A 27,781-nucleotide genomic window follows, 5' to 3' on the forward strand; every position below is an offset into this window, starting at 1 on the left:
ACGAGGCAATAACGATTTTTTAAAATTCTTAAGAAGGAATCATCTTAAAAGGATTGCCAAAATTTGACTCAAGAACACCATCCCATATTCTGCCTGAGTGGTGTACAACCCAATGGCATGAATGCTGAATTTTCCTCCTGTGCCCCTCCCCCTCCCCGTGTCCTTCCGATCCATCTCCAGTCCCCGTCCGTTTTCCATATCCCTCCTTCCAGCCAGTCACTGCCCATTTACATCCCTCTCTACCCGCTGGTTCTATTCACCTATTCCCCACACATTTCATCCACCACATCCCCGCTCATATCAGGCCCCACTTGCCCTTCACTCTCCCTTAGTGATTCATATCAGCTTATTCATCTGATTCCGGCACTTGTAGCCTTCGCGTTCTCCCTTATCACCCTCCAATCTTCGAGACCACCTTCACCATCCCCTCCTGACACCTTGCTCCACCCGCCTCTTTATTCCATGTTTCCACGTGCCGCTGTATCCCATTTCTACCTCTCCTGCTCCCTAACCTGGCTCCTTTTGCCCATTATCCCTCAGCCCTCCTCAGTCCACCCATCACCTATCAACTTCTGCCCCACCATCCCGCACAACACCCCACCACCGCCCCCACCCCCGCCTTTTACACTAACTATCTTTTCCTCTGTACTCTGGGTCCTGATACAGGACCTGGACAGGAAATGCAGATAATTCAGCTCCCTCCACACATTCTACCCGTCCTGCAAAATTTGCTGCTCAACCACTGTTGCTCCTAAGCTATGCGGATGTGCCGCCCCGCAATAACTGAAATGCTCCTGCACACATAGCCTTTGTTGCTGCGCAGCTGGAATTTTCTTTTATATGATTTTAATAAAATCTTGAAATTATGTTAATATAATTTTATAATCTAAGTTAATATGATTGCAACGTACCCTGTAATTAATCATTAGTTAATGAATATAATCCATAAATTTTCTAAATAGTAAACGTACCACAACCTTTACTTTGAAACATTTTAGAGCTTCAACTTACTTGCATAGTCAGTGTTTTAAGTTACAATACTGCTACAAATTGTAACAATAAACACAGAATGGGAGTTAATAGCTTATTGTTTATAAATCACCAGCCTGCCAAACGCCAACAATGTCTATGTTTAAAAGTTTATGAAACATGGAAGATTTTCTTTTTTGCGTTGCATTTCATTATACACTTCAAATAATAAATAAAATGAAAAATTGCTTTTGCAATTTTCATTGTAAATATTCATAGTGTGCATATTACAAAAATAATTTCAAGTGCTGCGCTGTTTTCAGACAGTGCAAAAATTTCCTGCTCAGAGCAGTGGTTGGACTGTGCAACTGTAAAAAAAATTAGAGGGAATGTTGTGCTCAACCCACTGAGTTCTTCCAGAACTTTGTTATTTGGTCAATCCCAAGATACCTCTGGGTTGAATTAAAACACTCTGCCAGGATGCTATTATAAACAGCCAACTATACCAACTGAGAAGATGAGTAAATTTCTAACAATTGCAAGACAAATAGGATAGTAATAGTGGGGAAACTTTATTTGCCCTCGAATTCATTGGGATACACTTTCTGGTTAAGGGCATAAAAGGCACGGAATCCTCATCTTCATTTGACAGTATGTTTTATATTCATAGGTGCAAAATCTTATTTAAATCCTGAGTAATGAATACACAAAATGCTGAAGGTTAGTGATATTTTTGGTAGTGAATTTTTATGTCATGTACCTGTATGTTAATAATTTAGAATTAAACGTAATGAATATGATAGCAAAGGTTTTGAGATGATTCGAAACTAGTTGTGTGATGGATGATAGAAATATGGAGGGTTATGTGGGAAGGAATGTTTAGATTGATCTTAGAGTAGGTAAGATGGTCGGCACAGATTCATGGGCCAGTGGGCCTGAACTGTGTTCTAACGTTCTATGTTCTGTGTTTGAAACTGAGGGGAAAGACGTTAAAGTGCAGGAAAGGACCATGCAGCTATATAGGACCCTGGTCAGACCCCACTTGGAGTACTGTGCTCAGTTCTGGTTGCCTCACTACAGGAAGGATGTGGAAACCATAGAAAGGGTGCAGAGGAGATTTACAAAGATGTTGCCTGGATTGGGGAGCATGTCTTATGAAAACAGGTTGAGTGAACTTGGCCTATTCTCCTTGGAGCAACGGAGGATGAGAAGTGACCCAATAGAGGTGTATAAGGTGATGAGAGGCATTGATCGTGTGGATAGTTAGAGGCTTTTTCCCAGGGCTGAAGTGGCTGCCGCAAGAGGGCACAGGTTTAAGGTGCTTGGAAGTAGGTACAGAGGAGATGTCAGGGGTAAGTTTTTTACGCAGAGAGTGATGAGTGCATGGAATGGGCTGCAGGCAACAGTGGTGGAGGCGGATATGATAGGGTCTTTTAAGAGACTTTTGGATAGGTACATGGAGCTTAGAAAAATAGAGGGCTATGGGTAACTCTAGTAACTTCTAAGGTAAGGACATATTTGGCACAACTTTGTGGGCCAAGGGGCCTGTATTGTGCTGTAGGTTTTCTATGTTTCTATGTTTCTAAAGTAAATTGATCTGGTCACCTGGGCAGAAAGGAAGTAAATGGGATTCAATCTGGTGAAATCTGTGCTTATACTCTAAATTCACCGACCTGAAATGGGTAATCATTGTTTTCCATTCTCCAAGGACACAGCCTGGCCTGCTGAGTATTTCTATTTCCTGATTTAATTTCAGATTTCGAGCATTTTAATTGTTTGTTTGCTTGCTTTTCGATAACACAATGCACTAGTCGATACTATGAGGTATGGAGGAAAATGAAATCTTCTAAATGTATTTGCAGAATTTTTAAAAAGTAGCTCGGCAGGTCACCTCATAACAACAACGAAGCAATTGCATTTGGATAATGCAGAGGATGTTTCCAGGATTAATAATCGTAAGCTTTGACAAAAGTCTAGAGAGGCCGTGGATGTTTTGTTTTTGGAACAGAAGAGGTTGGCAGGGTATACAATTGCTGTGTTTTGTCTCTCTTATGTGGTTAAAAACAAAGGGACATCGATCTAGACTAGAGTTTATAATTATTGGAGGAGAGATGAGGTTTTTTAAGGTAGTTGGGGACTGAAACATTGCGTGAAAGGCCAATGAATTCAGAAGCCCTAATCACTGGGGCATGTCTTTGAAGAACCCGCCCAGCTAAGGGATCTGATGCTGAAGGCTGGTTCTTGGGTGTTCCCAGTGATTCTATATACTTGTATATACCCTCATTGAGATGGTCAGCCACAGTGGGATTTTATGAAATACCATGAGGTTGTCACGGCTCAGAAAGAGACTAGTTATCCCAACCCACTCATCAAATACTACTCGGTGAGAAATCCCGAGAATCTATGAAGGGATATTTTGCATGAAGGCAATTTAGGGTAGTTCACCTGGACAGACGTGCAAAATACTCCAGTTGAGAGAAATCAGAAATTAACACCAGAGAATATTCAGAATGTTCAACAGCCCAGACAGCGTCTGCAAGTGCCAGAACCGGTTAATTAATGTTTCGGATCGCTGAACCTTTGTCAGAATTGGAAATAGAAACACAACATGTGGTGCATGTTTTGTATAAGTAGGGGTTGGAGAGGCTTGGGGGTCTAGTGAGGGAAAACAGAAAGCGATCTGTGCTGGGCTGGGAGGCAGGAGATTAAATAGCAAACAAGAAAAATAGGTTTACATTAGGTAAAGGAGAGGGGCGGGAAGATGTAGCAGCGACAGAATGATTACGGCCATCCTAACTGATGATGTGACGCGCATGAACAACAAATCATTCCTCGTAAACTGTCTGCAACAAGCCAATTACGTCACTAGTCTTTAGAGTTCTGTCGAACATAAGGACAGTTTATTCATTGGCTCTGTGTAATCCGATGATTTTATCACCTGGTTCTCGGTTGTGGCGCTGGCTGTTTTGCAAGTGCAATCAACCTGGGTCTAAATAATCTCAAATGAGAGACTGGTCTTGATTACGTCGGAACGTGATCAACCGCTTTGGCAAAACTTTTACATACAGGGCGAGATTATTCTTCCCCGCAGAGTGACTGGAACAAATAGCCATTCTAGAGCGCTGGTCGAACTATTATCTGATGGCTGAGTCTTAGATTACTTGGATATTTAAAACAACAATCGGAAAAGATGCAAACTCCACTTCAACGACTCATAAACCCACAAATCACTTATAGTACTTGCGTAATGTATACATACGGGAACGCAATGCACGTACCACTTGCAAATATGAAGGACGCACCGGGAACGCGCGGGTAGATTGATTGTGTGCATGCTTCTCTACTGTTGGAGTAATTTACAAAAATCACTGAATTGTATTAAGAATATATAAAAAATAAATATTACAAAAAAGGGTGCAAAATAGTGAGGTAGTAATCTGATGGCGCAGGGGATGTAGCTGTTCCCTCCCATAGCGTGTGTCTTGAGGCTCTTGTACTTCCTTCCCGATGAGAAGAGGGCGAGTTCTGGATGGTGAACGTCCTTAATGATGGATGCCGCCTTCTTCGGGAATCGCCTTTTGAAGGTGAACGTCGAGCATGCTTTCGGTTCACACAGCTGCAAGATTTTGACTCGGCGGCAACATTGCCGGGACGAGGTTGCGAGTGATTTCTGAGGAAACTTGCGGCTGACGGTGGTGTTGGCGTGTATCTGGGTGGTAGACATAGGAGAAGAATTAGACTATTCGGCCCATCCCTGCTCAATCTCATTCTTCTGTCCGAAACCTTGGCGCCCTTACTAATCAAAAATCTATCAGACTCCGTTTTAGATACACCCAATGACTTGGGCCCCATAGCCGTCTGTAGCAATGATTTCCACAGATTGGCAGCCCTCTGGCTAAAGAAGCCACGTCGTGGGTTATGAAGAGATAGAAAAATCCCCAGCGAGTTGCTGCAATACCACGGTGCGCGCCGCAGCCACGTTTGTTGGGAAAAGTGCATGTTTGTGGCTGGGGTTCTCACTCCCCAGATTTCACATAGGGAAATGCACGGGTCCAAATGCAATATATTATTTGCGTCTGGTTTTTACATACAGCCATTCCTATTTAACAACAATTTTACGCTCACTTCACACGTAAGTAATACAACACGTATCGAATATTGTAAACTTCGCCCTGACGAAGGGTCTCGGCCCGAGACGTCGACTGTACCTCTTCCTAGAGATGCTACCTGGCCTGCTGCGTTCACCAGCAATTTTGATGTGTGTTGCTATTACATTGCACAGCTACCAGCCACGGAAAATATATGCACATATATACATCATATGGACCATCCGTCCATAACCATGGATAAATGTGCACTAAAATTATCATCAATTACACACTGTATGGATGAAAGAAAAAATGTAAGGCTATGTGGGAGGGAAGTGCGAGATTAGTCCTGGAGTAGGATGAAAGATCGCCACAAATAGCATAGGTCGAACGGTGTTGCTGTTCTATCATCATCATTAATGCCGTGTCTTATGACCATGATTATTCTTCGTATTTTTTCCCCTCAAAAGTGGTTTGCCATTGTCTTCTTCTGAGCCGTGTCTGTACTAGACGGGTGGCCCCAGTCATTATCAATACCCTTCAGAGATTGTCTGCCTGGCATCAGTGGTCTCATAGCCGGGACTTGTGATACGTGCCAGTTGCTCGTACGACCATCCACCACCCGCTCCCGTGGCTTCACGTGACCGTAATCGGAGGGCTAAGCAGGTGCTACACCTTGTCCAAGGGTGACCTGCATGGTAGTGGAGAGAAGGAGTGCCTGATAGCCCCTTTGGTAGAGGCATACCCTCACCCCGCCACCAAACTGCTCCATATGCGTACAAAACAAAATTCTACAAAGCATTAAACGCTGCTGAAACACAGTGATACACAAAGTACCTAAACTTGCAATGATATTTAGCCAAGCCAGTCGATTTCATATCGGCGTTGCAGTCTCAGTAGCAGCTTGGGTTCTCTATGCTGAATGTATGGAAAATACGGTGAACGAAACTAACATAGAAAATAATACGAATAATATAAAAAAGTGAAAGAAAAATCCCCAGAGTAATTTTTGCGCTTCAGAGTTTGATGGTTATGAATTGGCTTCGTCATAGATCGAGCCTCACATTGAAAGATAAAGTTTCTGTATATTATTGTTTCTTATTTATTTTAGTGTTTTATATATTTTTATTGGCACAATTTGTCTTCTATTGCAGATTGGTTGTCAGTCTTTATTTTTGCATAGTTTCCATACATTATTTTAGTATTTCTTTATTTTCTTGTAAATGGCCTGCAAAAAATAAATCTCAAGGCAGGAATATGGTGACATATGCATACTTGGATAATTTGCGATGACTGTGACTATCTACTGTTACTATTGAATGCGCTTAAACCGCTGCTGACAAGCGATTATTATTTCTCAAACAGGTCTGGGAGATGCCTGGGGACAATCCAGTCGTGTAAGTCCCCTGGACAATATGGCTAGAGAATTAGGATCCCACTTGCTTCAGGTAACGGGACTTCTCAATGATCCTGACCTATTATAAAACGGTGCAGATCTGTAGGCAGTACAACAGGCCAGATATACGAGTGGGGAGTATAATGGATAGGGGCAGATCATTTTCACCGTCTTCCATATATTTCCACATCACCTATCATTTAAAACGATCTATATACCCCTCTGAAAGTAAATAATTGATTTCTGCTCTGAAATATTTTGCATTGGACTATCATTATCGTATTACCAATGGCGATCGCAGGAAGACATGTTATAGCCATGCTAAGTGTGTAGACTGACTGCCATTTTTCTCGTGAGTTCTTTGTGTCTTTCAGACTCTCGATGGCTTTGTTTTTGTGGTCGCATCCGATGGCAAGATCATGTACATTTCGGAAACTGCCTCTGTCCACTTAGGCTTGTCACAGGTAAGAAACTGACGGCGTGCATTTCGAGGCATTCATGTTTATCACTAGAGTTAATCTATTTGGTGACGACCTCCTCACAGAAAAATAGATAAATAAAATATGCAATATAACCAGCAGATTGCAGAGTGTAAAGCGCTTCAGATAGCCAGCATTATATGCAGCCTCGAAGAACAGTCCGCGTGTAGATGTTGCAGCAGAGAATTGAGCGGGTTGCTGCGAAACAAAAAGCAAAAGAAGTGATTGTGGAGATGATTGAGATGCTTAGTAAACCAAACAAAATGCTGGAGGAACTCAACAGGTCAGACAACATCTATGTAGCGGAACGAACAGTCAACGTTTCATCAGGCCTTCATCAGGACTGGCCTTTAATGGGATCCCAATTCTGGGAACTAAGAGTGAATATTAGAAATGCAAGGCTCATCAAAGCTTCCTGTTCAAGACGTATAGAATTGGGCGATTCGGCCCATCGAATCTGATCCGCCATTCCACTATGGCTGATTTATTTTCCCTTTCAACTCCATTCTTCCTCCTTCTCTCGGTAAGCTTTGACGCCCTTACTAATCAAAAAATGCTCTTCAAATTCAAATAATGCTCTTTCTGAAATTTCATACCCTCTTTCAAGTCGTACCTCCACGTTTCCTGGCATTGGTATTTCGTGCCCTTCATTTTTTCGCAAAATGGAATGAATGCTGACTGAAAAAAATACTGACAACTTTATTTTATTTTAATGTAACTATTGATCCAAACGCCGGTCCGTAAAGAATCTGGACTGACTAAAGTTTGCACTACTTCTTTCATTGTGTGTGTGTGTGTGTGTGTGTGTGTGTGTGTGTGTGTGTGCGTGTGTGTGTGTGTGTGTGTGTGTGTGTGTGTGTGTGAGAGAGAGAGAGAGAGAGAGTGGGTTTGTGTGTGTGTGTGTGTGTGTGTGTGTGTGTAACTTTGTAATTTATAGGTTCTTTGTGTACTGCCGCAAAACAACAATTTCCACGACATATATCAGTGATATTAAACCTGATTCTGATTCTAACTGTTGGAAATTTGAATTTTGGGCCCCAAAATACGCAAGGCCAATTTTCTTAAATTTTTATAGAGCGAAATATGACCCGTAGTTTCCCAAATTTCTCCGACATTGACGACGCATTGATGCGGAATTAGCTCAAGAATGCGCAGCTTTTAGCCAGATGTACTAATCCCTCAGCACTAATTTCTGCTGCCGTTTACATTCTGAATCTCACCCGATATTTTACAAACGGGGAAACTCGAGAGATTAGCCGAATCCCACAGTTGCATGCTGCAGTTCATTTTCAAGTATTTTTTACTTTAGTTTTCGTCGCTTCATTTTTAATGGGTTTTTTGAAAGATACCTAATCTGATCGGTTGACCCATTGAACAAAATAATTTGTCCACTAGGTGTTAAGCCGCGACCTGTCCAATCTTTATTTTGACCCCCAGGTTTTGAAATGAAGGATCAAAGTGTCTTTTTTACTTTTCACATGCTAATGTGATCTGCGGTTTAGATCCAAACCGAACCCTTTCTCAGCCCGTCTGGAAGAAATCTCACCGTCTCCGGCCAGATGGTTACACTTGCAACGTTTTCACTCAAGTATCCGTTCCCTCTGGTGCAAAGCAATGCACCTTTTTAAAAAAATACCATTTACCTCTTGTTGCCAAGTTTCATGGTGTGTTTAAATACCGCACTTTATTTCCGATTTCGTTATTTTCACTATTTGGTTAATATTTGCAATGTCGTAAGATGCTGGCGGGGCCGCATTTGGAATATTGTGTCTATTTTGGTCACCCTGTTATAGGAAAAACCTTTCAGGGTGACTAAAGGAGACCAAAAAACATTAAAGATGGATGTTACCGAGACCCTTGGATTTGGGTTGTAGAGAAAAGTTGACTTTATTCACCGGATCATTCGTCCTGTCTGGCTGCATCATTGTGTGGTACCGAAGCTGCAAGGCATCGAACCGCAGCACCTTACAGAGGATATAAAAAGCTGCCGAGAGGATCACCAGGGTCTCCCTCACCCCTCTATCTAGCATTTACCAGGAGCATTGTAGACGAAGGTCCCGATGCTTGATTGAAGATCCTTACTATTCATCCCACAATCTTTTTGACCCACTGCCGTCACGAAGGGCGTACAGAAGTATCAGGACTAGGACTACCTGGATGTATAACAGCTTCTCCCTTCAGACCGTGAGGCTAATAGATACCCTGCCACCACCGAGGTCTTGTCACTAAAACAGCAGGCTGTTTACTGAAATGTTCACTATTTACTCTTTATTCTGTGCCGTGCACTACACGACCTTTGAATGATTTTTTATTAACTTATTTGTGGTAATCTTTCGTTTTATGTGCTGCGTGTAATATATGTTTTGTGGGCGCACTGTGGTCCGGAGGAAGGTTGTTTCGTTTGGTTGTGTATATGTACAGTCAGATTGTAATACACTTGAACTTCAGATTCAAGTTCAACATTAATTTCTCTAACCTGGTAATTTCTCTTTCTTCCCCCTTCTCTCTTCTTCCATTCCCCAGTCTGGCTCCCCACTTATTCCTTCTCTTCACCTCACCTGCCCATCACCTCCCTTTGATGTCCATCTTCCTTCGTTTGCTCCCAAGATCCACTATCTTCTCCTATCAGATTCCGTCTTCTTCAAGCCCTTTACTTCTTCCACCTATCACCTTCCAGCTTCTCATTTTACCCTCCCCCCACAAACATCTATCTTTCCCCTCACCAGGTCTTCCCTATCGTCTGCCACCTTGGACTCCTTTCCTTCCCTCTGGCTTGTTCCCCTTTCCTTTCCAGTCCTGATGAAGAGACCTGGCCTGAAACGTTGAATCTTTATTCCTCTCCATAGATGCTGCCTGACATGTTGAGTTCCTCCAGCCTTTTGTGTGTGTTGCTCTGGATTTCCAGCAACTGCAGAATCTCTTATATGTACATTTATTGGAATAAAAGCAAGTGATGGAGATGATTCATAATCTGATTTAGTAGCCGGATGCTAAACACTGACTGCAATTCTATGAAGAATCTTAGACAAATTGTCAGAGCTAATTTCTTAAGAAGCTCTAAGGCCGAACAAAAAAAAAAAGAAACATCAAACATGGGTGATATAGTAAATGACACACATTATTGTCATCTTCACTATCTGTTGGGTAGGTACCTTTGCCAAGACAGGAATGTTCCTGTGAATCAAACTGGGATTCACAAATTATAATTCCCAAAACGCAGTTACAAAGAACCCCATGCCTCGGATGGAGAGTTTTTATTCAATCAGTGACAGAAATTTATGCACAATACTCAGAAACAGGGCATTGTGCACTTTACTTCACAACTAATATGTTGGCTTCCTGTAATCAAGAAATTAGAATTCTAAAATACAAAATAAAGATAACAATTTATTCAAACTTTCACCTCTGAAATCTGCAGAAAAATGTTAAGAGACAAATTATGTTTCAAGAATATATTTAGACTTAATCACAAAATTGTTCATGATATCAACAATCTGGACTGATTCATATGTTTTAAATTGAAATGACCTCTCAAAAACTGAGCAAAGATCCTGAATGCGCCATTTCTAAGCAATGCCGAGAATCTGTACCCAAGGGCCCAGCTCTCTGCTGCAAGTAATTTGTTGTATTGTGCCAAGCTGTTCCTTGGCCACCTGTTGAACCACAGTCAAATGTCAAATATGGTAATGCATTGCTACTTGAAAGAATTTGTAACTTTTATCTTCCTCTCAAAACTAATTTCAGTACAAATAAACTGTATATACCTAATTAACTGTGTATTTATCTCTCTCTATATAGCTATCTGTCAAGCTATATCTATACATATGTCTGCATGTGTATGTATATATATGTGTGTGTGTGTGTGTGTGTGTGTGTGTGTACAGTACTGTGCAAAAGTCTCAGGCGGAGCTATATTTATGTGCCTATGACTTTTTCACTGTACTGTATGTAATTTTAATAATCCTTTCAGAAGCTCCCAAAATGCTTTATAGTTAATAAAATACTTCTCTGATGTGTGTACACTGTTGTAATATAGGAATCATAGCAGGAATTTTGTGAGGAATGAGAGGAGTTCTTATAGAAACATATAAAATTATGAAAGGGATAGATAAGATAGAGGCAGGAAAGTTGTTTCCACTGGTAGGTGAGACTAGGACTAGGGGACATAGCCTTAAGATTCGGGGGAGTAGATTTAGAATGGAGATTAGGAGGAACTGCTTTTCCTGGAGAGTGGTGAATCTGCGGAATTCTCTGCCCAATGAAGCAGTGGAGGCTACATCAGTGAATATATTTAGGACAAGGTTGGATAGATTTCTGCACAGTAGGGGAATCAGGGGTTATGGGAAAAAGGCAGGTAGGTCCATAATCAAATCAGCCATGATCTTATTGAATGGTGGAGCAGGTTCAACAGGCCAGATGGCCTACTCCTGCTCCTATTTCTTATATTATGTCTTATCTTATGTCAAAGCTTGGTCACCCAAATAGCAATCAATTGATGACCAATACTCCATCTTAGAAACATGGACTGAAAACTAAGTACTGACAAAACACCAAGGATGACTCATTGGTTCTTTTTCAAAAATAGTGTCAGTGATATTTTTGTTACTCTCATTGAAGTCTCGATTTCCATCCAAAGGAGAGTATGCCAGAAGGTAAACCAATCCTTCAGTATTGCCTGGAGTGCTGGTTTAGATATTTTGCTCAAAAATCCTAGAGGAATTTCAAGAAAGTTCAGGGGCTCATATAATCACGGTGTTCATTCAGATTACAAAACAGTTAGAATTTAACAGTCTTGCAGAAAAGGAGCATCTACTTAGAACTGGAGGTACACTACAGAAAGAGGACCTTCATGCTGACTGTCAACCAACTATTTACACTAACCCTACAGTAATGCTGTTTTTTAAAAAAATATATATTCTCAGCTTCTCTCGGATTCTGACCTTCTACACACCAGGGACAATTTACAATGGCAATTAACCCACCAACCCACGTGCCTTTTGCATGAGAGAGAAAGTCAGAGTACTGAGAGGAAACCCTTAACCCTTCCACATGGAGAACATGCAAACTCCACACTGACAGCGCCTGAGGTCAGAATTGAACCCAGGTCGCTGCAACTGTAAAGCAGTGGCTCTACTAACTGTACCGCCTGATGATTGACTGGGATATCTAATATTTTACAATTGTATCATAGATGTGCCTTTGTAGCTGTGATTGATTCAGACCGTAGTTTGTCAGGGATTTCAATTTTCCTCTGCCAGATTTTACTGAATACCATGATGGGTAGGTTACCGTTCAGAATCGGAATCACGTTTATTATCACTGACATACAGTACTGTAGAATGGTCTTAGGCACATATATATAGCTAAGATGCCTAAATTTTTGCTCAGTACTGTATATTGGTTAAAATGGAAATGTGGTTGAGAAACAGAAATAAGTACCTAGCTTTGTATTAGCTCTGAAGTGTTAAGTGTTATTTTGTAATGGGATGGACATAATATACAGTACTGTGCAAAAGTATTAGTCCATCTAGCTATGTTTATGTGTCTAAGATTTTTGCACAGTACTATATGACATGAAATTTGATTTTTTGCAGCAGCAGTACAGGGCAACACATATAATTTCTACAGTACTGTGCAAAAGTCCTGGACACCCCAGCTATATTTACGTGTCTATGAAATTAGCGTGGCATAAGGTTTGTTGTTTTGTAGCAGGAGTACAGTGCTATACATAAAAATTACTCTAAGTTATCCTAAGAAATATTTTAAAAACGTAGTGCAAAATAGAGAGCAATATTCATTGGTTTATGGTCCGCTGAGAAATCCAATGGCAGAGGGAGAGAAACTGTTCCTAAAACATTGAATATGTGTCTTCAGACTCCTGTTAAGGTAGGTCAGCCTAGTGACAGTTAAGTGGCTTGGGTAATTCTAATGACTCAGCCACAAAGATTTTATTATATAAACAATTAAATAATGTGGTTGAGTCACAAAGATTGTGTGTAGCCAGCTCTGAATGTGCTTTTCTTTACCAGGTGGAGCTAACCGGGAACAGTATTTATGAATATATTCATCCCTCCGATCACGATGAGATGACTGCAGTCCTCACGGCTCACCAGTCTCTCCATCCTCACCTATTGCAAGGTACCACTTTCTCTGTACACCACATCTAATGGCCCAAACAGGCTAATGTCCAACATGTGGCTATTTGTTGCTATCATATCTCAAGCCAATTTCTCCAAGAATCTTTTGAAAATACCACAAAGAAAACAAGCAAGCCTGCTGTTTCTAAACACAAGAGATTCTGAAAATGCTGGAAATTTAGATTAATATGCACAAGATATTGAAAGGACTCAGCAGGTCAGACAGCATCTATGGAAATGGATAAGCAGTCAACATTTCAGGCTGAGATCTTTCATCAGGACTGCTTCCTTCTTTTTCATTTCCAGACTCTTGCACCTTCTTAGCTCTTCTCCTTACCTGCCAATCATTGCCCCCTGGTTCCCCTCCTCCTTCCCTTCCTCCCATGGTTCACTTTCCTCTCCTACCTATCAGATTCCTTCTTCTCCAGCCATTTACCTTTTCCACCTATCACCTCCCAGCTTCCTACTTCATCTCAGTCCCCCGCCCACCTTTCACCTTTTAGCTATCCTCCTTCCCATCACATCCATCTTTTTATTCTGGTGTCTTCCCTCTTCCTTCCCAGTCCTGATGGAGGATCTCAGACTGAAACATTGACTGTTCATTCATTTCCATGGATGCTGCCTTTCATGCTGAGTTCCTCTGGCACTTTGTGTGTGTTAAGCTAGTATTTATGTTGTTACCAATCATCGCCTTATTCAGAATTTTAAAGAACTTTCATTTATTGAGCATCATCTTGTAACTCAGTTGCCACACCTTCAGAACAGTATGACAAAATGTTCATTATTTTCTTCAAGGTGTCGTATTTGACCATAAGACTATAAGGCTTAAGAGTAGAATTGGGCCATTTGGCCCATTGGGTCTGCTCTACCATTCCATCATGGCTGATTTATTATCTCTCTCAATCCCTTTCTCCCTGTAATCTTTGATGCCCTGACTAATCAAGTTTATCAATTTCCGCTTTAAATATACTCAATGACTTGGCCTCCACAGCCATCTGTGCAATGAATCCCACAGTTTCACTGACCTCTGGTTAAAGAAATTCTTCCTCATCTCTGTTCTAAATGGACATTCCTCTATTCTGAGTCTGTGCTCTCTGGTCCTAGACCCACCCACTAGAAGTTATTAAAATAAATCAACTTGGCATAATCAGCAATTGTAGAATCTCTTGCGTTTATGGTTTAATCAGTAATTTTCTTGAGTCTTTCAAGCTTTCTTGAGTCTGAGTCAGTAAATCACTCACGGGGATTGATATAGACAGGCTTTCCAGTGCAGTTAACAGAGAATGCTACCTTCTTTGAACTGCCCAGTAGGTGCTGGAGTAAATAAAAGCTGATTCAGGTGGCTATCAAAGGCCTTGTGATAACATTCAAAACAATTATCCTTATGGTTCACTCAAAATAATTCTTTCAACCACAGGTTATCTTTGTCTATTGGATTTTTGGATCTGTCAAACAGGCAATGTGTAGATAGAACAAAGCTCAGTTCAAATAATTGTCCATGTGACATTTTGGAACCTGTCTATGAAAGATCATGAAGCAGTATAATTATCTTTCATTCCCCTGTCGGAAGCTGCTGTTAAATGCCCATCTCCAATCTGAATCAGGAAGATAATGGTGAGACACACTTAGCAAATGACTTTCTAGGTCATTTCAAAAGTTAGGGACTAATCACAGTTCTTTGGGACTAGAGTCACATATAGGTCAAACTGGCTAATGAGGGAAGATTTCCTCTCCCTAAGGACTATAATGAACCAGATGGATTTTGCAATAAGCCACCAGTGCATGCCTGATATACAGTTGTTTTTTTCCAGTTTAGGATTATTTAATTAATTCATATTTACCAGATGTTGCATTACCAGGTCCTCAGATTACTAGGTTAGTTGTTAGACTACTGTTCAAAATTGGTCATAATTGTAAATCTTTTCTTTTGCAGTTAGGTAACGCACTTCAGTCATTTGCAAAGTGCTATCTATTTTTTAATATAAGATCTGTACAGTTGTGGTGAGGCAGAATCTTACTGATATATTCACATAGTGCACTTCAGAGATGTGGGGAAAGTTCTTAGAAGAACACACATCAAAGTTGCTGGTGAACGCAGCAGGCCAGGCAGCATCTCTAGGAAGAGGTACAGTCGACATTTCGGGCCAAGACCCTTCGTCAGGACTAACTGAAGGAAGAGCTCTTCCTTCAGTTAGTCCTGATGAAGCGTCTCAGCCCGAAATGTCGACTATAACTCTTCCTAGAGATGCTGCCTGGCCTGCTGCGTTCAGCACCAACTTTGATGTGTGTTGCTTGAATTTCCAGCATCTGCAGAATTCCTCGTGTTTAGGAAGTTCTTAGAGCTGGGTTCAAACCTTGGCCAGACTAAGGGAACATGTCTTGGAGTGATTTGAAATGGAACACAAGTCTACAATCTACTCCTTGTGATTTAACACTAATTGACATCAAACTTCACTGTGTTCTGAAAGACGTCAAAATGTTTCCTTAATTTTTTTCTTACTCTTTTTGCCTATTAATGAATAATCTTTATGTGGGCTCAGTAGCCAGAGAAGGCATGTCAGAGAAACCAAGACATATTGTTGGAGATGTGTCACAGGGAAGTTTCTGCACTTGACTTGATGCATTTGATCCTGTCAATGTTAAACACTGGCCTTATTATGAGGATATGCTGTCATTGGAGCGAGTTCCTTTAAATGGAAATGTTTTTGCACAACGTCCAATGGAAAAATAGCAACTCTTTTTTTCCCCAAATTTCTGCCAATGGGATGAAGGGAGCCGCTGAGACTTGGATAGAATGACATTTGTCAGCCATGGTCGACTATTGATAAAGGGATTACTGAGGGGTTAAGATGCGGGAAAGTCCGTGCTTCTGAAGAGATGGATCGGAGCCGTTTTAAGAAGAGCAAACCTGAAGACTGATGAAGTAAATGAAAATAGAACAGACGTAAAAACTGCAAACACTTGCTGTTTGTTTAAGATCTTAATCAGAAGAATGCAGCCACTAGATTTTGATTCACGTTAGTTGTATTTGAACCAATATAGGAAAGGACTATCTCATTTTCCTCCTGCGTCTTTTTGCTGAGGCGCTGAGAGTATTTGCCAGGAATTAATTCTTCTGCCTTCTGAAGTGAGTGAGAGTTAACGCCAGGCAGTGCTGCCAGTTATGACACTGATAACTTCCACTGGCAATGCATTCTGTCTCCATAGCTATTGATTGAGGTATAGAAAACTATGAGGAGTACAAAGATGTGACTTGATAGCAGTGTACAAACTGATAAGAGGCGTGGATCGAGTGGACAGCCAGAGACATTTTCCCAGGGTAGAAGTGACTAATATGAGGGGCAAAATCTTAAGGTGATTAATCGGAGGAGAGTAGAGGGGAATGTCAGAGCTAAATTTTTCACACAGAGAGAGGTAGATGCACGGATATGTTGCAAGGGTAGAGACAGATATATTAGGGTCATCTAAGTGTCTCTTACATAGGCACATGGATGAAAATAAATGGAAGGTTATGCAGGAAGGTATGGTTAGGTTGATCATAGAATAGTATAGAAGTTTGGTACAACTTCATGGGCCGAATGACCTGTACTGTTCTACGTTCTAAATCTGGAAGACTGCAGTATTATTTCCCCCATTAGAGATAGATAAAATGAGAAAGCATAGGTTTAGAGTAGGGAGAAGAGATTTAGAGAGAACATAAGTGGTGGCAATGTAGTGGTTAGCATAACAGTTTACAGTGCCAGCAGCTTAGGTTCAATCCCCACTGCTGTCTCTAAGGAGTTTGAATGTTCTCCCCATGACCACATGAGTTTCCTTCCATTTTCCAAAGACACGTGGGTTAGTAGGCTAATTGGTCGCATAGGTGTAACTGGGCAGCACAGGAAAGGCCTGTTACTATGCTGTTCCTTTAAATAAATAACTAAATAAAATTGACCTGAAGAATGCACTGTCAGAGGGAGTTGTTGATGCTTGGTCACTGACAGCACTTAACAAGAGCCCATGTGAACACTTGAATACTAAGTGCTAGGGTGGACCAAGCACCTCTAACTTCTAGATTTGGTATGTCGTCTGAAACTTTACCATCTTCGATAGATGTGCGGTGGAGAGTATATTGACTGAGTTGCACCGTGGCCAGGTATGAGAATGTCTATGCCCTTGAACAGAAAAACCTACAAAAAGTTAGCTGAGTCCACATGGGAATGCAAATAACTATTTGAAAGATCTTTGTGCCTAGTCTTTATCATCTATTAACAGACCTACTTTCACTGTTCTCTTATCAATGGTGTCACCACAAAATACCATTTTAGAGCAGCAGATGGTTTTACAAACTTTCTCCCTCAGTTTCTCTCCCATATGCTATCACAACATCTGCCAGGAGTACTCTGTCAATGGAGAGCATCTGTGGCGAGAGGTACACAATGTTAACTCCTTCATCAAAGGGATTAAAATAGAGAGAAAACCGGGTTTCAGATGGGGAGAAAGAGCAGCAAGAACAAGGCACATTAACACACAGAGAAAGATAGAGAGGAAAGAATATTTCAGATCCCTTTCTTCCATACTCAGCGGCTACCCTGGTTTTCATTTTTTAGTTACCTACCTAGCAAAGGAACTGGATTATTTCCAATGCAGCCTCCCCACTCTGCTTACCTTACTATACTGATGTTCCCATTACTGCCTTAGTTGAGACTATCTATTAGTCTATTTATAACCTATTATATGGGCGCTATGGTAGCGTAGCACGTAGCGCGATGCTGCTACAGCTCGGGCTTTCTGGAGTTCAGAGTTCAGGTCTGGTGGTGTTCTGTAAGGAGCCTCTGTACACCTTCCCCGTGGAATGCATGGGTTGTCCGCATGTCCTCCATTTTCCTTCCAAAGTCCCAATACGTATTGGGTAGGTTAATTGGTCATTGTAAATTTTCCCGTGTTTAGGTTAGGACTGATCGGGTTTGCTGGGTGGTGCGGCTCGAAGGGCTGGATTGACCTTCTCCACGCTGCGTCACTAAATAAATGAATTAATAATCCCAGTGGAGGTCATTGTTGTCGGCATGTAGTCTTTTCAACTTCTTGTCAATCATAAATGGTGACAAGTTTGGGATCTAAAAGTTTTGTCTTGTGGAACGGAGTCAAAAGTCTTCCTCAAAGTAAATTTATTATCAGAGTATGTATATGGCACCATATGCTACCCTGCGATTCATTTTCTTGCAGGCATTCACAGTAAAACAAAGAAATACTATAGAGTGAAAAACTGTGCAGAAAGACTGAAAAACAACCAATGTGCAAAAGAAGGCAAACTGCAAATAAAGACAAACAAATAAATAAATACATCAGCAGATAAATAAATAAATAACAAATAGACAAACAAACAAGTAAACAGAAAATACTGAGAACATGAGTTGTAAGGGTCCTTGAAAGTGAGTCCATACATTGTGGAGTCATTTCAGGGTTAAGGCGAGTGAAGTTATTCCCTCTGGTTCAGGAGCCTGATGGTTGAAGGGTAATAACTGTTTCTAAACCTAGTGGTGTGGGAATTAATGCTTCTCTGCCTCCTTCGTGATGGCAGCAGCAAGAAGACAGCATGGGGGTCCTTAAAGGCCGACACAGCACTCTTGTTGCAACAGTCCCTGTGAACACAAGAGATTCTGCAGATGCTGGAAATCCAGAGTAACACACACCACATGCTGGAGGAACTCAGTTGGTTGGGCAGCCTCTATGGAAAGGAACAAACAACCAACATTACAGGTCAATAGGTGCCCTGATGAAGGGTGTCAGCCCAAAATGTTGACTGCTCATTCCTCTTCATAGACGTTGCTTGACTGGCTGAGTTCCTCTGGCATTTTGTGTGTGTAGCATTCCTTGTGGATGTGCTCAATGATGGGGAGGACTTTTCCTTTGATAGACTGGGCTGTATAGACCACTTTTTGTAGGCTTTTCCATAGCAGGCTGTGATGCAACCAGTTAGGATACTCTCACTGTGCACCTACAGAAGATGGTCAAAGTTTTAGATGATATACTGAAGCTGCATAAACATCTAAGAGAGTAGAGGCGCTTTCTGTGAGTGGTGAGTTCACTTCGGTTCTTGGTTGTCAGCAGGATAGGCTCCAGGATACTTGAGCTGCTGACAGCCTTCAGATTAGGATGAGTGTATTGTCATATACACCAGGGTGCAATGGCGTTCCATGCTCGCATGCTCTATACTGAGTAATAATAAATCCAACGATAAACGCAGCCAAAGAAATGGTGCAAACTATAGGTAGTGCCAAGAGCCCCCACCTGAGCCTATCCCAATCTGCCTGGGTTTGACCCATCTCCTTCTCTTCTCACTGCTACCGTCAGTGGGGGTCGTGCAGGGCTTGGGTCACACACTGCCAAGTTTGGGAGTAGTTATTGTCCTGCAGCCATCGGGCCCCTGTACTGGCATCACTCGCTGCAGCGCTGAATGGACTCTGCAGCGGTGGCCTGCAGCCATTCGGGCTCCTGGACCAGCTTCATTCACCTCAGCGTGGAGCTGGCTCCCAGCGACTCTGCGGTTCATGTTCTGTGTATTACTTGTTTACTCGTTTGCACGATTGTTCCTTTTTTTTACTCATTGCCTATCACGAAGGATCCCACCCACCCTGCTGATGAAATGTTCATCCCACTCCCCTCAGGGAAGCAGCATCCGTGCCAGGACTACTAGACTCAAACACAGTTACTCCCCCCCAAGCCATCATGCTGATCCACACCTCCACCCATTAACCCACCCCACCACCAATACATAGACATCACCTCACATCACTTTATGTACATACAATCAGTCTATGTACATAACAGTTACTTGCACATTGTGTTTTACAGGTTTGCTTTTATATTTATATTTATTGGGTTTTTGTTCTATAGGGCTCTTTATGCTTACTTTGTTTTTTTTTTATGTTGCGTCTGATCTAAAGTAACAATTATTCTGTTCCCCTTTACATTCCCGTGCTGAAGAATGAGAATAAACCATCTTGAATCTTGAATCTGGAAGGCACGTAAGAAGCTTTTGCCTCCACTCCAGAATCAATGCCATTCCCCCTTCAGCCGTTAAGTTGCTGTGTGCGGATGATGCATTTGCCCATTCAGAAGCTGAGTCCCATCTTCACTGAAGCAAATAAGAGAAAGGGTATCTGCGAAGGAAAGATCGACCACTAACCCTTCTCCACTGTGCAACACCATCCTCGAACAACGATGGCCCATGACGAGACCCTGGAAAAAATGGACTCTCTCTGGACATCCAAGCAAAAGACTGAGGATCAAGATCTCAAAGCTCATGGTCTACTGGGACAGCACAGATCCCTGCTCTCCTGTATGCTTCAGAGACCTGGACTACATTTGGAAGTTGCCTCAAAGCATCAGAGAGGTAAAACCAAAACTGCTGCCACAAGTCATCCTTTGACAGCCAACGCAAGCCAACGTTAGCATCTGTTCCACAAGCCAACATTCTCAACACTGAGCTGCTGATTACAGTCAGTCAGATCCATAAGTCAGGCTGTATCATCAGCATGCCTCCCAGAAGAGAAATTCAATACCGAGGAAGAGATTATAGAGTAAACAAAGGAAAAGATTCAAAGATGTGCTCAATGCCCCGCTGAGCAAGTATACTAACCCTGTCAGCTCGTTACTGGACATTACAGTCAGAGGAAGAACTGAAGAGCAGAGACATACAGCTCTGCGACTTCCTAGTACTGCATATTCACAACATAGAGGACATTCAGCCAAACTAATCAGAGCAGCAAAGAATGTAAAAGCCTTGCAAATAAAACAAACTCTGACCTTAACCGTCTGGGCTGTAGCAGTTCAACCCAAAGTTACATAGTCATTTCTAACGTTGAAATTTAGGAAATAGCGTTGCTGACACTTGGTTAGCAGACGGACTTACTGCATGGCTCCTTCTACTCAGTAACCAGTTCAGACCTTGTGTATGATTTTCCCTCAGAGATGCTTAATTTTTTTTTTATCATTCATTTAGTTTCTGCAGAGTAAGGGTGTGTGGTTCATGCAGGAGCTGGACATGAGGGAGACTTGTGTCCAGTTGAACTGGTGAGTTCAACAGCAAGGCTCCAGCTGGAGTCTAAACAGAAAAATGCCAGGACACAGTTAATGCACGTGATTACCGAGTGCTGCTGTCACTGACACCTGTTTCTTCTCTTTTTCTCCACGTCAATTAGAATCAATCAGCAATCAAATTAACAAACCTGTCCTCCTTAAAAAATGGTTCAGGCAGTGACACCTGTTCCATTTCATAGCGATGGAAAAGTTGCTCTAGTTTGCTACTGTTATTCATCAGTCACTATAACCTACAGCAAAACCTATTTCATTCCAAAATGAAGTAGCATTTATATCATGTAGCATTGAACAGTAGTGGCTAAAATCCACTTAGCAAATTTTACACAAAGCATACATTAATGAAACATGGAGTGAGCAGTTTCAAGTTCCTGGGTGTCAAAATTTCTGAGGATCTATCCGGGGCCAACATATCAATGCCGTTACAAAGAAGGCAAGGCAGCACTGTATTTCATAAGGAGCTTGAGGAGAATTGCTACGTCGCCACAGACACTCGCAAATTTCTGTGGAAGTACTGTGGAGAGCATTCTGACTGGCCGCATCACCATCTGCTATGGAGGGGGGCGGTGGTGGGGGGGGTGGTTATTGCTACTGCACAGGATTAAAAGAAGCTGCAGAAAATTGTAAACTTAGTCAGCTCCATCGTGGGCACTAGCTTCCATAGCACTTAGGACACCTTCAAGGAGCAATAGCTCTAAAAGGGCACATTCATTATTGAGGACCCCCCATCACCCAGGACATGCCCTCTTCTCATTGGTACCATCAGGAAGCAGGTACATAAGCCTGAAAGCACATACTCAGTGATCCAGGAACAGCTTCTTCCACTCCGCCTTCAGATTTCTGAATGGACATTGAACCCATGAACCCCACTACTTTTTTTGGACTATTTTGCAGTTTTTATTAGTATGTATTGCAATGTACTCCTGCAAAAAAGACACCAATTTCACAACATGCACCAGTGATATTAAACCTGATTCTGATTCTAAAACAGCAACATTGAAGGTTTTTGACAAAACAACAAGCAAATCTGCATTGCATTCAACCAATGATAGGTTGGTAAACATTTCATTAAAAAGAAAAATTAAATTAGCTTCGCAAACACGGGGAAATCTGCAGATGCTGAAATTTCAAGCAACACACAAAAAAGTTGCTGGTGAACGCAGCAGGCCAGGCAGCATCTCTAGGAAGAGGTACAGTCGACGTCTCAGCCCAAAACGTCGGTTGTACCCCTTCCTAGAGATGCTGCCTAGCCTGCTGCGTTCACCAGCAACTTTTTTGTGTGTTCGTTGAATTAAATTATCTTATTATCGTACAGTGAAATGTGTGGTTTTTGCAACAATGACCAAGACAGTCTGAGGAATGTGCTGGGGCAGCCCACAACTCACCAACCCTCACCCGTACATCTTTGGAATGTGGGAGGAAACTGGAGCACCCGGAGAAAACCCACACAGTCAGAGGGAGAATGTACAAACTCCTTACAGACAGTAGTGGGAATGAAACACCAAATGTCATCACTGGCTCTGTAAAGCAATTGCGCTAACTGCTTCGCTGCCAAGGGGCCAGGTCCACTGTGGCCCCTAAAAAGCTTTTAGTCCAAGGTTAGAGTTAAACACCTTACTCAAAATTATTGACCCTAGGGCACGGTTTACAAAATCACATCTTGTGTTCATAGCAAAGCAAACAGAGTGAGCAGTGTTTCTCTCTCCAAGTTGGTTCTTTGCACAACCAAGCACTGGAGAAAGATAAACACAAGGGATTCTGTAGATGTTGGAAATCTTGAGCAGCACATGCAGAAAACGCTGGAGGAACCCAGCAGGTCAAGCCACACCTATGGAATGAATAAACAGTTGACGTTTTGGGCTGAGGCCTTACATCAGCTCTGGAAAGAAAGGGGGAAGAGGTCAGAGTAAGAATTTGGGGGAGGAGTAGGATTACAATCTGGTAGGTCATAAATGAGACCAAGTGAAGGGGGGGATGAAGTAAGAAGCTGGGAGAGGATAGGTGGGGCTGGTAAAGAAGAAACAATCTGATAGGAGAGGACACTAAACCATGGAAGAAAGGAAAGAGAATGGGAACTGGGGGAGATGATGAGCAGGTGAGAAGAGAAGAATAAGACAGTAGCCAGAATGGGGAATGGGAAAGAGGAATGAAGGGCAGCGGGAAATATTACTGGAAGTTGGAGAAATCAATGTTCATGCCATCAGGTTGGAGGCTACCCAGACTAAATAAGGTGTTTCTCCTCCAACATGAGTTTGGACTCATCATGGCAATAAAGAAAGTCATGGACCAACATTTCAGAATGGGAATGAAATTCCTTTCCCGTCTTCATGAAGGATCACGGCCTGAAATGTCGACAGTTTATTCCCTCTATAGATGCTGCCTGACTTGCTGAGTTCCTCCAGCACTTTGTGTGTGTGTGTTGCTGGAGAAAGATAACGCTTCTGCAGCTTGTCAGCATTTACTTTAGTATAGATTATAACTGGACCAGGTAATAGGAAATGCAGAGCATGTTGGAATACCAAACAGTGAATGAAACCATTTTTTAATGGTGTAGGTTTTGCAAATTATAAATCAGAAAATTGGATTATATCTCAGAGGCTGTCTGACCTGAATACAGTTTTAAAAATATTTTGTGCTATATTCACTCTTGCTGCATGCTGAGTGTTTTGTTTTTGTACCTTATCATAACATTGATTTAATACTAATTCAACGCCATGGCCAAGAAAGCCCACCGACCCTCTACTTCCACAGGAGGCTAATGAAATTTGTTACGTCCCCTTTGACCCTTGTTAATTTTTGTCAATATACCACAGAAGACCTAGAAGTACCAATGCTTGGCATAACAAACGCTCTGCCTATGACTGCAAGAAACTGCAGAGAGTTATGGCCACAGCTCAGCACATCAGGGAAACCAGCTTCCCCTCCATGGACTCTGTTTACACTTCTAGTTGCCTCACTAAAGCAGCCAATGTAATCAAAGATTTCTCCCTCTCCCACTGGGCAGAAGACACAGAAGCTGAAAGCACATACCACCAAGCTCAAGAATAACTTCTATCCCACTGTTATTGAACAAACCTCTTGTATAATAAGATGGACTCCTGTCCTCACAATCTACGGCACTATGCAAAAGTTTTAGGCACATTTATAGAGCTAGGGCACCTAAGACCTTTGCACAGTACTGTAGTAATTTTATGTATTGCTCTGTACTGCTTCCACAAAAAAAAAAACAAAATTCATGATATATATGAATGATGATAAACCTGATTCTGATATGGGTCTCTGTTGTGGACTGAGAGTGGGAAGGTGACAGGGGGAGGGGATTCATGGTTGGGAAAAGAGAAAGGGAGGGGGAAGGGAGCGGTTAGCACCAAAGAGACGTTCTGTAATGATTAGTAATGGATTCAAATGATCTTGTCTGCGGTATTAGGCCTGAGTGTGTCTGCATCTGTGCCACCCCCTCCCATCCATGCCACTCCTTCTCTGCCCCCTGTTCTACACCTACCTGTGACACTCCTCCCTCACCATTCCCAATATCGTTTGCTCCTGCCAGATTTACAAACTTGCTCTCCGTTCCACGTTCACAAATACTGTACTGTGCAAAAGTCTTTGGCATCCTAGCTATACATACAGTGTGTCCCTGAGAGTTTTGCACAGTGCAGTACTGTACCTCATTGTGATCTTGCACATCGTTGTCTGCCTGTGCTGCACTATAACTGTAACTACTGTAGATTCTATATTCTGTTATTGCTTTTCCCTTGCGCTACCTCGGAGTACTGAGGTAATGAAATAATCAGTATGGACGGTATATAAAACAAAAGTTTTTAGTTGTGCTTCAAAGTTCAAAGCTCAAAGTGCATTTATTACCAAAGTACGTAGGCAGTATACAACCCTGAGATCCCCCTTCCCACAGACAGCCACGAAACAAAGAAACACCATGGAACCTGTTCAAAGAGAATATCAAACACCTAACATACAAGAAAATTACGCAAATGGCAAAAAACAAGTGAGAAACACAAAATATAAAACATCAAACCACAAAGTCATTGAAACAGTCTTGGAATATTCAGTTTAGTTCAGTTCAGTTCGATTTAGCGCCATATTGCTTGTTGACTGCAGGCCGCAAAGCCAGTCTGCTCTGATCAAAATTGCATAAAATAGCATAAAAGGGTAACCAGAAACAAGAAACACATCATAACATGAACTACGGAGTCCAACTGAGAAAGCACCTCGATTAAACCATGCCAAAGACCCAAGACTCCAGCATCTTCCTTGGGCAGCATCAAATGAGAGGGAGAGAGAGATCCGTCACACACAGGCATCTCCTTCCAGAAGCAGTGAGCGAGGCTGAGAAAGAGACCAGTCAAGCACTGGCAGGTGGTGCTGAACATCCACTCACCTTCCACTCTTGTCCTCATTGTTTTTAATCTTGCTTGACACTTTGATCGGCGAGAAATGGAGTCGCTCAAGGGCTTGCACCCCGTCTCCAGGCTTCTTGGCCTCTAGGCCCTTCTTGGCCCTGCTCAAAACCTTGCCAAAACTCCCTCAGAGACAGTAAAGCACCAGTTTGCTCAATCAGTCCAAAAACACACCATCAAAATATAAATCACAGGTTCCAATCATATTTGAAAGAAGAAGAAGTAAAAGAAATAATTTTGTGAACTGTCACGTCACCTTTGGTTATGTCATCTACTGGTTCCATCTTCTTCAGAGCTTCAGTACACGTGACAATAATAAACCAGTTTACCTGTTTACTGTAACTTATTTTGTGCAGGAGTTATCTTACCATATAGAATCATATAGATTATCCATTCAGTTGGCCATGTGGACATCTGCCCATCCTCCTGAGTTTAACCATATCTACAGAGGTGGAGAGGTATCCATATTTATTAATGGAACTGCAGTCTCAGCATGAATCAGGAAACAAAATCAGTTCACTAATGTACAAATTAATAATGCTGATGTTAACAATAACATTATTCAATTCAGATCAGGAGAGCCAGCTATTTCAAAATGAGGTTTCTCAGCAGTCTACCACATGAGTCCATGTTTATTTGTTGGCTTAGAAGGCATTCCCTTATGAAACTTTGGAACTGATGTTGTTGCCAGAACATCCTTTTGGTTACTTCCATGAACGTTAGAGTCAGGAGCGTAGTTGTGACTCAGTCACAAGTCTATGGTCACTGAGGTATGCACAGTATACGTAACAAAGGCAAAACTGTGGGTTATGGATTGTGAACACAAGAGACTCTGCAGATGCCAGAAATCCACGTACAAAATGCTACAGGTCAGGCAGCATCTATGGAAAAGAATAGACAGTCAACAGGAATTCCCAACCCGAGGTCCATGGACCACTTGCTTAATGGTATTGGTCCATGGCGTAAAAATGTTGGGAACCCCTGATCTAACCCATCCCTTTGTTAAGTTTGTATAAATAAAACCCATTGCATTACAAATATCTAAAAGAGTTAAATTAATTCCCCAAAAAAACAGTGATAATTTCCTTTTAGCTTTTCTTATCTGCTGCCCAGACGTATCTCTGTTATTTTTCAGTTGTGACCATTACGGCTTTTATCAACTCCTTCAACAGTTTACTATAATGTCATAAAGGTAAAATAATATCACCTATAATTCTCCTACTTTCCATATAGTTCTTTTGCTTGCTCTTCACCACAGTTTCTCTCATTGAGTTGTGGAACGTGTGGAGGGCTGTCAGAGGTTACAGCGGGACATCGATAGGATGCAAAACTGGGCTGAGAAGTGGCAGATTGAGTTCAACGCAGATAAGTGTGAGGTGGTTCATTTTGGTAGGTCAAATATGATGGCAGAATATAGTATTAATGGTAAGACTCTTGGCAGTGTGGAGGATCAGAGGGATCTTGGGGTCCGAGTCCATAGGACACTTAAAGCTGCTGCGCAGGTTGACTCTGTGGTTAAGAAGACATATGGGGCATTGGCCTTCATCAACCGTGGGATTGAGTTTAAGAGCCGAGAGGTAATGTTATAGCTATATAGGACCTTAGTCAGACCCTACTTGAGTACTGTGCTCAGTTCTGGTCATCTCACTACAGGAAAGATGTGGAAACTATAAGGGTGCAGAGAAGATTTATGAGGACGTTGCTTGAATTGGGGAGCATGCCTTATGAGAATAGATTAAGAGAACTCGGCCTTTTCTCCTTGGAGAGGCAGAGGATAAAAGGTGACCTGATAGAGGTGTATAAGATGATGAGAGACATTGATCGTATGGATAGTCAGAGGCTTTTTCCCAGGGCTGAAATGGCTAACACAAGAGGGCACAGTTTTATGCTGCTTGGAAGTAGGTACAGAGGCGATGTCAGGGGTAAGTTTTTTACACAGAGAGTAGTGAGTATGTGGAATGGGCTGCCGGCAACGGTGGTGGACGCAGATACGATAGGGTCTTTTAAGAGACTCCTGGATAGGTACATGGAGCTTAGAAAAATAGAGGGCAATGGGTAACCCTAGGTAATTTCTAAAGTACATGTTCGGCACAGCATTGTGGGCTGAAGGGCCTGTATTGTGCTGTAGGTTTTCTATGTTTCTATTCCCTTATATCCCACCAATGAGTGTTTTATTCTTCAGTTCAATACAATTCAATTGGGTTCTCACATTTTAATT

General features: G+C 41.9%; 1 protein-coding gene across 8 annotated transcripts in view; it reads left to right on the top strand.

The window, feature by feature from the left end:
* Window positions 1–27,781, top strand: part of LOC140198837 (single-minded homolog 2) — an 87,760-nt gene that overhangs the window by 20,352 nt on the left and 39,627 nt on the right. For 6 of the 8 annotated variants that reach the window (XR_011886271.1, XM_072259951.1, XM_072259949.1 and 3 more), the window contains 3 exons: window positions 6,423–6,505; window positions 6,828–6,917; window positions 12,962–13,070. The exons of 1 other annotated variant lie outside the window; for it this stretch is intronic. Coding sequence is in view for 6 of the 7 variants with exons in the window: in XM_072259951.1 (XP_072116052.1) it covers window positions 6,423–6,505; window positions 6,828–6,917; window positions 12,962–13,070 (282 nt within the window). In the remaining variant the exon portion in view is untranslated. Of the gene's footprint in view, window positions 1–1,648; window positions 1,690–6,422; window positions 6,506–6,827; window positions 6,918–12,961; window positions 13,071–27,781 lie in introns of those variants that run through there. One more of the 8 variants, XM_072259954.1, reaches the window with a different exon arrangement.

Source organism: Mobula birostris, chromosome 6, assembly GCF_030028105.1.
Source record: "Mobula birostris isolate sMobBir1 chromosome 6, sMobBir1.hap1, whole genome shotgun sequence".
In the NCBI taxonomy this organism is placed as follows: Eukaryota; Metazoa; Chordata; class Chondrichthyes; order Myliobatiformes; family Myliobatidae; genus Mobula; species Mobula birostris.